This window comes from Nicotiana tomentosiformis, chromosome 12 (assembly GCF_000390325.3).
Source record: "Nicotiana tomentosiformis chromosome 12, ASM39032v3, whole genome shotgun sequence".
Classification (NCBI taxonomy): domain Eukaryota; kingdom Viridiplantae; phylum Streptophyta; class Magnoliopsida; order Solanales; family Solanaceae; genus Nicotiana; species Nicotiana tomentosiformis.
The window spans coordinates 35705186-35718753 of NC_090823.1; the positions used below are offsets into that span (position 1 = coordinate 35705186).

General features: G+C 41.6%; 1 protein-coding gene across 1 annotated transcript; it reads left to right on the plus strand.

Annotated features, from left to right (window-relative positions):
• Positions 1-6251: 6251 nt before the first annotated feature.
• LOC138902473 (uncharacterized) lies at positions 6252-7277 on the plus strand. The gene is made up of 3 exons (XM_070190341.1): positions 6252-6416; positions 6492-6653; positions 6762-7277. Exons 1-3 carry the CDS (start codon positions 6252-6254, stop codon positions 7275-7277), a joined length of 843 nt encoding a protein of 280 aa, XP_070046442.1.
• Positions 7278-13568: the final 6291 nt, after the last annotated feature.

Consider the following 13568-nt stretch of genomic DNA (forward strand, 5'->3'; position numbering starts at 1 on the left):
TGCAATATAGAATTCTCACTTTCGAGTTCAATTCTAGATTCGTAGATAATATTCAATTGGTGATCAAGCAATTAAATAATTAAGCGCAAGATTGAATAAATAAACTAATATGATAAATCAAGAAGTCAAAATCAATATCCGAATAACAATAGTCATGAAAGAACCACAACCCTAGAACGTGAAGTTTAGCTGCATATAGACATGGTAGCCAAACAACAAATCATACAAAGAAACATAAAAATTACTAAGTTTGGTGGGAGAAAGATGAAACTTGATGAATTCCGTCCTCCAAAGCTTTGTCGTGGCTTTTTCCCCCCTTCCCAATATGTTAGATGACCTAAAGGAGGCGTTTTTGGCTTATATATTGCGTACAAAAGTCGTGGGCCAAAGTTTCCCTATTCCTAATCCGACTTGGCTACAGGGATTGATGATGGGGTGGATGCGTCGCATCCACCTCGTCCTCCACTTCTTAGCTTCGCATGCTAGGGTGGATGCGACGCATCCACCTCGTCCTCCATTTCTCAGCTTTGCATGCGAGGGTAGATGCGACGCATCCACCCTTTGTTCCTCCGTCTCAGCTTTGCCCAGGTGCGGATGCTAATGTGGATGCTATGGGTCGACTTCACTGCTAAGGGTGCACGAAATCTGATATTTTTCTAGATTGGATGCGACGCATCCAACCCCTCTTCCTCTAGCTAGAGCACATTTTCTTCATATTTTTTCACTCCAAACACCTTAAATCATCACACACAACTCAATTAGTCATAAAACCAATAATTAAACTATGTTGGGCATTTTAAAGATCAAATAGCATCAAAAAGCGATTAAAATATGGGTAAAGTAACATCAACACATATCGAAATATGCCCAACATCACCACCCCACACTTAAACCTTTGTTCGTCCTCGAACAAACCATCACTATAGTAGACGAAACAAAATTAAGCTCTTAGCATTCAAAGCACACTACACCTATCACCATAGTCATTTGCCACAATTAGGCTCTAGAATATGCATCACATACACTTCCCTTTACTTATGTCATTCTTAAAAAAAATATTCACACAAAGACAACATGCTCACAACAATCATAACCTCAAAAACTGACTCAATGTCACAATGCACTCATGGCTTGAACACCCAACATCATAAATATTATCCTTTTTGGGATTTTGATATTGATTCATCTCGTTCATTTATCAATCATACTTTACTCAATTTGGGTTTGTATTCATTCCTTTTTACAGTCAATATTCGATATATTTCTACTTATTTTTCCAAGTCAAAATCGAGTTTGACCGTAGACAGATAACCCCCTCATTTCTCGGAAAGAAGGTGTCGAGAAACGATATTATTTTTCAACCTCTGACTAGACCAATACTGACGTCTGTAACGAACCTGATTGTGACGTATGTGACAAACATCCCATCGGTCCAGTTACCAAGGCATTAAATGTGCGTCAGTCGATGGTCGGCCACTGCCAATTTTAAATCGTCGTTGTGAAATCTATAAATAGCCCCTTTCTTCATTATTTCAAACTTTTACCTTTAAACCCTTTTCATTCCAATCTTCACAATCCTTCACCTTCTCCCAAGTTTACTATTTCTAGGTTTTGGAATTTCTTTATTTGTTCCTCTAAAAACACCAAATACTTCAATCTCCCTTCTTCTTTATTCACAGAAATTCAAATGGCCAAAACATCTAAAACCGTTTCGCAAAAAGAGGTCGCCTCTTCATCGCGACCCACTGGCGATGAGGATGCGGAGGAGCCTCGCCCTTAGGAATTCGTTCCGGTAGGGTGTTCAACTGTCAGTGATTTTAAAGTTGAAAAACCTTCTTTGGTGTGATGACCCAAAATATCATATTTAAATTTAATAAGTAATTATGTGTTCTAAGACCTCAAAAAGCACCATTTATCATTCTTCGACTTGCGTGCGCAGTCCATAAAATTTTCCAAAAAGTTTTCATATGAACAGTGGATTAAAATGTGAAATATAGCTTTAAAACTTATTTGAGTTGACTTTGGTCAACATCTTTAGAAAACGGACCCGGATCAGTGTTTTGATAGTTCCGGTAGCTCCGTATCGTAATTTAGGACTTGGACGTATGCCCGAAATTTAATTTGGAGGTCCCTAGCTCAAGTTATGACCATTTAACGGAACTATCAATTTAAAGGCTAAAGATTTTCAAGTTTGACCACGGGGTTGACTTTTTGATATCGGAGCCGGAATCCTATTCTGGAAATTTAAACATCTCTGTTATGTCATTTATGACTTATGTGCCAAATTTAAAGTCATTCCGGATTCATTTAATATGTTTTGGCACGAGATTTGCAAATTGAAAGTTTAAAACTCAAAATTTGAATCGGGATGTGAATTGTAATTTCAGCGTTGTTTGACGTGATATGAGACCCCGAGTAAGTCTGTATTATGTTATTGAACTTGTTGGTATATTCGTAAGGGGTCCCGAGTACCCCGAGAGTGATACGGATTGAAATCGGATCAAGAATTGGACTTAAGCAAAATCTGTATTTTTGCCTTCTATTATAATCGCACATGCCGATTACTGACAGCAGGTGCGAGCTCGCATAAGCGAGACTTCCATCACAGATGTGGGACTGGGCTGGCATGGGGTCTTCACAAGTGCGGCCTTTTTGCACAGAAGCGGATGTCGTAGGTGCGACAGGAGTGTCCGTAGATGCGGAACTTCACATGGCAGCCTGGCATCACAAAAGCGAGCTTTGTCTCGCAAATGCGAGTCTGCAAATGCGGAACTTTTATCCGCAAATGTGAAATGACTGGGTAGAGCCCATAAATTCGGAAGTTGCCATTTTTACTCATTTTTGAGTTTCAAGTCTCGGATTTGGGCGATTTCAAGGGGGATTTTCACGACTTTGAATTGGGTAAGTGTTCTTTAACCAAAAGTGATTATATTTCACAAATCCATGTCTATATTCATCGTTTATTTCGGATTTAGATGGAAGAAATTGGACTTTCTATAAAAAAATTCAAAAACAAAAATTTAAGATTTGAAGGTCCATTTGTCATCGGAATTGGATAATTTCTGTGTGGTTGGATTCGTCTCGGAATGGTGTTCGGATTCTGTATTTTTTCGAGATTTGAGACGTAGGTCCCATTGCCAAATATTTTAATAAATTTCAGATTTTTATCCGAAAAATTAGTAAATTCATATGGAATTAATTCCTAATATTCATATTGAATATATCGAATTGTTTGTAAATAGATTTGAAGCTTTTGGAGACAAATTTAAAAGGAAAAATTGTGGTTGAATAATTGATTGGAATTTGCAAAGCGAGGTAAGTGTCGTGATTAACCTTGACTTGAGGGAATAGAACCCTTAAATTATTTGTTATGTGAATTGCATGTGAATGACGTATAGGCGAGGTGACGAGTGTCTATACCTCGTCAAATTAATTGTTTGGCTGCTTACTTGAAAAATCATAAATTAATTATTATAATAATTATTTCTCTCTTATTCTTTGTCAAATATTAATTCTTGAATTCCTTCATTAATTTTTACATGCTATTTGAATTATGTGCCTTAATTGTTATTTGACATTTAGCATATTAAATATTAAACTGCCTATTTGCTCCCTGATTTCCATAATAATTTGCTATTTGTCATTGTTTGCTTCATAATTAAACCATAATTATTGTATGCTTGTTGTCTTATAATTTTATATTAATTGTTATATTTATTGGAAAAATTTATTCTATAAGAATTGGTAAATGAATATGTTGGAGGAGCGGGTTGCACGCCGCAACATGATTGATTATAATGAATATATTGGAGGATCGGGTTGCACGCCGCAACAGACTTATTAAAAGTCTATATTGGAGGACCGTGTTGCACGCCGCAACAAACTTATTAAAAGTCTATATTGGAGGATCGGGTTGCACGCCGCAACAGACTTATTAAAAGTCTATACTGGAGGATCGGGTTGCACGCCGCAACAGACTTATTAAAAGTCCATATTGGAGGATCGGGTTGCACGCCGCAACAGACTTATTAAAAGTCCATATTAGAGGATCGGGTTGCACGCCGCAACAAACTTATTTAAAAGTCGACTTACATATATATATATATATATATATTGGGGGATCGGGTTGCACGCCGCAAATAGACTTGATTAAAAATGAATATATTGTGAGAGCGGGTTGCACGCTGCAACAGAATTGAATGTGAATATATTATGGGAGCGGGTTGCACGCTGCAATAGAATTAATGGAAGTGATAATTGGTTATGACTGCTGTGTTGGTTTCGATTATTAAAAATGAGTTACCTGATTTATTTCTATTATTGTTGCTATTACTAATATTGCGTACAGGTAATGTAAGTGACCCGCCTTAGCCTCGTCACTACTTCGTCGAAGTTAGGCTCAACACTTACCAGTACATGGGGTCGGTTGTACCGATACTACACTCTACACTTCTTGTGCAGATTTTGGAGTTGGTCCCAGCAGCGTACCGTAGACTTGCTCGGATTTCAGCTACCAGAGGAGACTTGAGGTATAACTGCATTGCGTCCGCAGTTCTGGAGTCCCCATCTATTTTACTTTAGTTGTGTGCTTATTTTCAGACAGCTTTATTTTATTCAGACCTTATATGTATTTATTCTAGAAGCTCGTGCACTTGTGACACTAATTCTGGGATGGTATTTAGACACCGTTATTTTTATGGATTATTCACTATATTTCAAACTTGCTTCCGCATTTGTTCTTGGATTATTAATAATTTAAAAATTGTTTAAAAATTGGTTAATATTATTCTAACGCTGGCTTGCCTAGCAAGTGAAATGTTAGACGCCATCACGGTCCGAAGGTAGGAATTTCGGGTCGTGACATTCGGTACCGGGTCGATGTGAGCCGATGTCGAGGTACCAGTGTACAATCACCGAGAAAATTCTCGAGAAACTTAAACAAGAATGCAACTGGACAATAAGCATGTGGTAGTCCCATCGCCTGATGAATCAATTACTACCCACGTGGAAGGGTTCCTAAGTGTTTATACTTACCCTTTCACATTGGGTCCTTTAGACCCTCTCATCGTTGCCTTTTGCAAGAGATACTACGTGACCCTTGGCCAGATCCATCCTTATTTTTGGAGAATAGTGACTCTTCTTCGATTTTTCTCGAGCAAAATCGAGGGGTGTCTTTTCACCCTCGGTCACCTTATGCACCTTTATAGTCCACAACTTTATCGAGAGGGGTTAATCAAGCTTGCTCATCGGGCCACCAAAGCGCCGTTCTCGAGTATAGATGAGACTCGTGATCGAGGTTGGATGGGCCGATTTGTTCGAGTCAAAACCTTGGACCTGATCCATGCCGATAACATGCCATTTCCTGAGAAATGGAATATGAACCGTGAGCACTTATTTTCCTTTGTTCGTTTTAATTTTGTAACTGCCTTTCATTTTCTCGATCCATTTTTTATTTCTTGTCACAGTTGTGGTTCGGATGCCTGAGCCGATTCCGGATCTTAAGCAATGGGTTGAAGGTCTGGTGCTGCAGAGACCATACACCGAGCGCGCTTGGGTGGAATTATCAAAGAGTCGATGGGAGACCCATAGTCATGAGGGCCCCATTTGGTAATGAGGGGGTTCTTGTCCCGAAGCAGGATAAAGAAAAGAAGAGAAAAGATGTACCGAGTTCCCCGGTCTCGGAAAAGAAAAAACCGGCGAAGAAATCTCGCAAGCCAAAGGGGGCCCCCGATGTTATGCTTCCGGAATCGATCCGCCGATTAAGGGACGAGCCCGAAGAAGGAGAAGAGGAATTAGCCGGTGTACGGGCTGATTTTGTGATACAACAATCTTCCAAATTGGCAAAAGTGAATAAGGGAAACCTTGCCATAATCCCGGAACAAGAAAAAGTCGAGACTATTCCATTTCGAGCTGACATGGTTGAGGGGGAGACCAAGGGTAGGACTTCTTATGCAGTAGAAAATATCTCGATGGATGAGCTCGGGATAGTTGATATTAGCGGTTCCCCTTAGATTTTGGATTCCATGATCTGTGAGGCCAGCATGTTGGAAGGTCGATCCTACGATGGCATTTAGGAACCGACCGATATCCACGGTTTTCTGGATGGGCTAAAGTCAGCTGCCTCGGGGGAGGTTATCGGGTTCGGTGGATTACCGATACCAAAGAAAATATCATGGTCGGGCTCTACCGGGTCTTCATCGGTTCCAACACTGGTGGACCGATTCCCGACCCCGAGTATTGATCTTGATCGTATGCGAAAAGTGGTGCTCTCCGTCCTGGAGGATACCCGAATTATCTCTCCCTCCGTGGGGATTGCTAGTTACCTTCAGTCCCTAGTGACCGAAGTGGATCAAGCAGTGATGAATATGGCAGGACTCGCCTGCCTTTTCAACGAGGCCCAACATGCTCTGAATCGGGTAACTTCGATGGCATCTATGTTGTTTCTTTTATACTTGTTGTAGATAATTCTAACATTTTCCCCATGTTTGTAGGTTTCGATATTGCATCACGAGGCTTTCCTCCGAATCCGAGAGGAGCATGAGGCCGAGGTTTGGGACCTCACTGAGAAAAGTAACTCCTATAAACTTCTTAGCGAGAAACTTCGAGTAGACTTGGCAGCAGCTCGGGATGAGAACGAGGAGATGGCCGAGCAGGTATTCCGAATTCTTCACGGTAGTGAAGACAAATTGGAGATAACCACTAACAATCTGATTCTGCAGGTTCGACAGAGGCTTGAACAGATCGAATGACTCAATTCGCAGGTAGATGAGCTAATGGCCGAAGGGGAAAAATTCAAAGAAAATATGGATATCCTCGTCTCTAAAAAGGAGACCGTTCAAGTGCAATTGGAGTCTCGGGGTGCAAAAGAAAATGCCTCGGTATTGATCAAGAGGGTTAAAGAGCTTCAGAGTCGGTTAGATTTGGCCACTTCCGATAAGGCAAGCTTGGATAATGAACTCGAAGTGGTCAGATCTGAGGCGACCGATGCTAATAAAAGAGTTGATACTAAAGTGGCCAAGTTCAGGATCGATGTTGAGGTTAATCAGGCCAAGGCCAAGAGCATGGTCGAACATGCTAAATGGCAAGCTCGGAGAGCAGCTCTCGAGGAGGTCAGTGCTCAGGGCTTCAATATTGAGGCCGAAATTGAAAATGCCAAGGCGGAGGAAAATAGGGCTCGAAGGCTTGCCTTTCCTGAGGAAGACTCCGATAGCTCAAGCGAATCTGAAGGTAGGGAAGATCCCGAGGACGTGGCCTCCAATGAAGACCAAGCAATTTAGGACCTTAAGTAGTTTTTGTTATTTCTATCGAGGCTGCTTCAACCTTTTGTAAAGAACTTTCTTCGGGCTGTGTTGCCTATGTAAAAGATTTGATGTATATATAAAACTTTTCCCTTCTATGTCTTCTAAATATTTTACCTTTTTGTTAACTTATATAAAGGTCAAAAAGTGCCTTAGCATGGAATAATTATTCGAAGGTCCAAGATTGAGATAGCAAGGACCGATAGTAGGTGTTGCGCTCGACATTTTCTTATAGGTAGTCCTTGAGTGAATGTTCGAACTCGAACTGAGGTGGCTCTTTGGATTGATAAATAGATGTCAAGTGAAATGATTCGCCAAAACTCGAAGCAAGTTAGCCCTCAGCCTTTGTAGTCGAGTGAGAATGATTTCTCGAACTCGAATTAAGGTAGCCCTTATGCTTTGTAGTCGAGTGAGAATGATTCCTCGAACTCAAATTAAGGTAGCCTTTAGGCTTTGTAGTCGAGTGAGAATAATTTCTCGAACTCGAATTAAGGTAGCCCTTAGGTTTTGTAGTCGAGTGCGAATGATTTCTCGAACTCGAAGTAAAATTAGCCCTTAGGCTTTAAGGTCGAGTGAGGATTTGCTCGAACTCGAATTAAGGTAGCCCTTAGGCTTTGTAGTCGAGTGAGTGTTTGCTCGAACTCGAAGAAAAAATAGCCCTTAGGCTTTATGGTCTAGTGAGTGTTTGCTCGAACTCGAAGTAAAAAATAGCCTTTAGACTTTATGGTCGAGTGAGTGTTTGCTCGAACTCGAAGAAAAAATAGCTCTTAGGCTTTATAGTCGAGTGAGTGTTTGCTCGAACTCGAAGAAAAAAAAAATAGCCCTTAGGCTTTATGGTCGAGTGAGTGTTTGCTCGAACTCGAAGTAAAAAATAGCCCTTAGGCTTTATGGTTGAGTGAGTGTTTGCTCGAACTCGAAGTAAAAAACAACCTTTAGGTTTTATGGTCGAGTGAGTGTTTGCTCAAACTCGAAGAAAAAATAGCCCTTAGGCTTTATGGTCGAGTGAGTGTTTGCTCGAACTCGAAGAAAAAAATAGCCTTTAGGCTTTATGGTCTAGTGAGTGTTTGCTCGAACTCGAAGAAAAAAACAGCCCTTAGACTTTATGGTCGAGTGAGTGTTTGCTCGAACTCGAAATAAAATATAGCCCTTAGGCTTTATTGTCGAGTGAGTGTTTGCTCGAACTCGAAGTAAAAAACAACCCTTAGGCTTTATGGTCGAGTGAGTGTTTGCTCGAACTCGAAGTAAAAAATAGCCCTTAGACTTTATGGTCAAGTGAGTGTTTGCTCGAACTCAAAGTAAAAAACAGCCCTTAGGATTTATGGTCGAGTGAGTGTTTTCTCGAACTCGAAGTAAAAAATAGCCCTTAGGCTTTATGGTCGAGTGAGTGTTGGCTCAAACTCGAAGTAAAAAACAGCTCTTAGGCTTTATGGTCGAGTGAGTGTTTGCTCGAACTTGAAGAAAAAATAGCCCTTAGGCTTTATGGTCGAGTGGGAATGATTTCTCAAACTCGAAGCAATGTAGCCCTTAGGCTTTATATAATTCGATCTCATTGATTTTTCGGATGGCAGTCCCCGATTTGTGGGATAATCATTCGAACTCCGGTCATGGTCGGCTCTTAAGCCTGTTTGCATAATAGATCGAGAATATGAAGTAGAAAAACCTTTCTGAGGTATGAGATATTGGTAAAGAAGAAATTTATCTTTATAGGTCATCATACATGTGTACATGTTTTGTGCCAGGGCTCGAGCGAACTATGCGGGCATGGCTTGTTTGACCATTTGGCCCTTACAATTTTTTTCCTGTCGAGACCTTGTTGTCATGAAGTAACTTCCTTGCGTCGAACTTGATATATTCGAAACTTGATATATTCAAGGGCAATGCCCCCCCCCCCCTCCAGTATTCGAGGTTGATTGTAAAGAGGCCTCGAATACTGTTGAATTGCTCTAAGTTAGCACGATCAGTGGTTGTCTCATTAAAACCTCGCAGAAAAACCCATTTGGGATAAAACCGGTCTAAGGGAAAAAGAGTGCAATGCGTGCTTTCAAGCCTAGAGGCTTCGAGTTGAGGAGTCTATCCCTGTTTCTAGTCGAACACCTGCAAGGGTTAGTTTCGATACACAAATGAACATATGAGGGACGTACCTTAGCAGTAGTATCGATTTAGGTGCGATACATTCCAATTGCTCGGAAGTTGTTTGTCGTTTATCACACCGAGCTTGTAGGATCCTTTTCTGATGATCTCGAGAACCTGATACGGTCCTTCCCAGTTCGGACCCAGTTTCACTTCATTCGGATTTCGGGTGTTGAGGGTGACTTTCCTTAGCACCAAGTTCCCGATTTTAAAATGTCGAATATTGGTCCTTCGATTGTAGTACCTCTCGATTCGCTATTTTTAGGCGTCCAATAGGACGAGAGAAGCTTCTCGTCTTTCGTCCAACAATTCTAGGCTAGTATTCATGGTCTCGTTATTCGACTCCTCTGTTGCATATCGAAACTTGATGCTAGGTTCTCTGACCTCGATCGGGATCAGGGCTTCGGCGCCATAAACCAATGAGAATGGTGTTGCTCTGGTACTAGATTTCGATGTTGTGCGGTATGCCCATAAGACCTCGGGTAGTATTTCTCTCCATTTTCCTTTGGCGTCGGTCAATCTCTTCTTAAGATTTTGGATGATGGTTTTGTTGGTCGATTCGGCTTGTCCATTCCTGCTGGGGTGATACGGTGTTGATATGGTCCTTTTGATCTTGTGATCCTCGAGAAATTTAGTTATTTTTCTGCCGATGAATTGTTTTCCATTATCACATACAATCTCGGATGGCATCCCGAATCGACATATGATGTGGTCCTAAATTAAGTCTATCACTTCTTTTTCTATGACTTTCTCGAAAGCCTGTGCTTCAACCCATTTAGAGAAATAATCAGTCATAAACAAAATAAACTAAGCTTTACCTGGGGCCGATGGGAGGGCGCCAACGATGTCCATTCCCCATTTCATGAAAGGCCATGGAGACAGGACCGAGTGGAGTAGCTCCCCGGGTTGATAAATCATGAGCGCATGTCTTTGGCATTTGTCGCATTTTCAAACGAACTCCCTTGCATCCTTTCCCATATTGGTCCAATAATACCCTGCTCTGATTACTTTGTGGACCAACGAATTGGCACCAGAATGGTTTCCACAAGTGTCTTCGTGAAATTTCCGTAGGATGTAATCGGTATCTCCTGGTCCCAAACATATTGCCAATGGTCCATCGAACGTCCTTCTAAACAACATACCGTCTTCGGACAAGGTGAACTCTGCTGCCTTTATGCGCAGAGCTCTCGATTCCTTTGGATCTTATGGAAGCTTCCCGTTCCTGAAGTACTCTATATATTTGTTTCTCCAATCCCAGGTTAAACTTGTGGAGTTTATCTTGGTGTGACCTTCTTCGATTACCGATCTCATGAGTTGTATGACAATCCCCGAGTTGAGTTCGTCATCTTCGACCGATGAACCTAAGTTTGCAAGAGCGTCGGTCTCGTTGTTCTGTTCCCGGGGTACATGTTGCAAAGTCCATTCCTTAAATCGATGTAGAGTCACTTGTAGTTTATCCATGTACCTCTGCATTTGATCTTCTCGGACTTCGAAAGTCCTGTTAACTTGGTTTACCACGAGAAGGGAATCACACTTAGCCTCTATGACTTCCGCTCCCAAGCTTCTAGCTAGTTCGAGACCTGCAATTATGGCCTCATACTCTATCTCATTGTTAGTCAATTTTGTAGTTCTGATAAATTGTCTAGCTACATTGTGGGTGATTTTAGTACAATGCCTAGTCCAGACCCTTTCGCGTTCGAGGCACCATCCGTAAAAAGGGCCCAAACTCCCGAAGAGGTACCCGATTTTATCAGTAGTTCTTTTTCAATCTCGGGTACGAAGGTCGGCCTAAAGTCAGCCACGAAGTCCGCGAAGATTTGAGATTTGATAGAGGTTCGGGGTCGATACTCAATATCGTACCTGCCGATTTCTGTGGCCCATTTGGCCAATCGACCCGAAATCTCGGGTTTGTGCAAAATATTTCGAAGAGGATAAGTTGTTACAACATGTATCGGATGACACTGGAAATATGGTTTTAGTTTCTTAGAGGCGCTTATTAAAGCAAGCGCTAATTTTTCTAAGTGTGGATATCTAGTTTCGGCCTCGCCTAAGGTCCGACTGGCATAATAAAAGGGGAATTGTGTACCTCGTTCTACTCGAACCAGAACTCCACTTACCTCTATCTCCGAGACATCTAAGTACATGTAAAGTTGTTCGTCCACTTTCGGGGTATGAAGCAGCGGCAAGCTCGATAAATATCGCTTTAGTTCTTCCAAAGCCTGCTAGCATTCCCAAGTCCATGCAAAGTTGCTTTTCTTCTTAAGCAGTGAGAAAAATCGGTGGCCCCTATCTGAGGATCTCAAAATGAATCGTCCTAGGGCGGCTATCCGCCCCGTTAATTTCTGTACGGTCTTTACATTAAGAAACTTGCCCGAGCCAACCCCAAATGCATATTTTTCGGGTTGAGCTTCATATTGTACTCCCTCAGTATGTCGAAAGTTTCCTGCAAATACTTTAAATGGTTCTCTTCTCATAGGGACTTAACTAACATGTCATCAATATAAACTTCCATTCATTTTCCTATTTATTTTTTGAACATTCGATTTTCTAGGCGTTGATAAGTTGCACCGGTATTTTTTTAGACCGAATGACATTATGTTATAACAGTAGGTACCGTACTTAGTGATAAACGAGGTCTTTTCCTGATCCTTCGGGTTCATCTATATCTGATTGTACTCGGAGTACGCATCGAGAAAACTGAGAGTCTTGTGGCCGGCCGTGGCATCGATCATATGATCGATATTAGGCAAAGGAAAAAAAATCCTTAGGGCATGCTTTGTTCAGGTCTTTATAATCTATACACATTCTAAGTTTGTTTCCCTTCTTAGGGACTACCACCACATTTGCTAGCCATTCGGGGTATTTTACTTCTCGAATGGATCCTATTTTAAGAAGTTCGGTTACCTCGTCCTTGATGAAGGCATGTTTGACCTGGGGCTGGGGCCTTCATTTTTGCTTTACCGGATGGAATTTCGGATCCAAGCTTAGTCTATTAGTGGTTATTTCCGGTGGGATCCCTGTTATGTCAAGATGGGACCAAGCGAAACAGTTCATGTTAGCTATAAGGAATTGAATAAGCTTTTTCCTGAGCTCGGGATCTAACCTCATTCCCAGGTATACCTTTCACTCGGGCAGATATTCGATTAGCGTGATTTTCTCCAATTCTTCAACCGTTGATTTGGTAGCATCGGAATCATCGGGGACCACGAAGGATCGAGGGACCCCATAATAATCATCTTCGTTAGTCTTCTGATTCTCTAGTTGGGTCGAGGCTGATGTTTGTGATTGCTATTTGGTATCCCGTTCCTCATTCGAATTTGATCCCTTTGTCGATGATAGTGAAGATATCATAATCACTTCATCGATATCAAACTTTCCTTCATGGCCGGTTGCTCCCCGTAGACCATTTTGATTCCCTCTGATGTTAGGAATTTTAGAACCTGGTGAAGGGTCGAGGGCACTGCTCTCATGTTGTGGATCCATGGCCTCCCGAACATGGTGTTATATCTCACATCGCCCTCGATCATGTGGAACTTCATTTCTTGGATGGTCCCAGCCACGTTTACTGGCAAAATTATCTCGCCCTTAGTAGTTTCACATGCCATATTGAATCTGTTTAGTACTAGGGTTGCGGGCACGACCTGGTCATGTAGACCGAGTTGCTCTATGACCCTTGATCGAATGATGTTGGCCGAGCTACCTGGATCAATTAACACACGCTTAACTTGAGTTTTATTCATAAGTACAGATATTACTAGTGCATCGTTATGGGGTTGCATGATTCCTTCAGCGTCTTCGTCACTAAAGGACAAGGTTCCTTTAGGTGTGTAATCCTGAGTCCGAGATCGCTTCTCTCTTACAATCGACATCTTAGTGCATTTAAGCACCATCCCTTGGGGGATATCGATCCCTCCAATAATCATGTGGATGATGTGTTGTGGCTCTTCTTGTTCATTTTGTCTATTGAAATATCTGGTTTTGAAATGGGGTTTGGCCCGGTCACTTAAAAATTCTCGAAGGTACCCTTCATTGAATAACCGGGCTACCTCCTCTCTCAACTGCCTGCAGTCTTCAGTTCTGTGGCCATGGGTGCCATGATACTTGCACATTTTATTGGAATTTCTCTGGGCTGGATCAAAC

Excerpts from the sequence above, each read along its gene's own strand:
- LOC138902473 (XM_070190341.1), top strand. The coding sequence starts at position 6,252 with ATGCGAAAAGTGGTGCTCTCCGTCCTGGAGGATACCCGAATTATCTCT. Across the intron at positions 6,417-6,491 it reads CCCAACATGCTCTGAATCGG|GTTTCGATATTGCATCACGA; the intron begins GTAACTTCGATG and ends CCATGTTTGTAG. Across the intron at positions 6,654-6,761 it reads ACGAGGAGATGGCCGAGCAG|GTAGATGAGCTAATGGCCGA; the intron begins GTATTCCGAATT and ends CTCAATTCGCAG.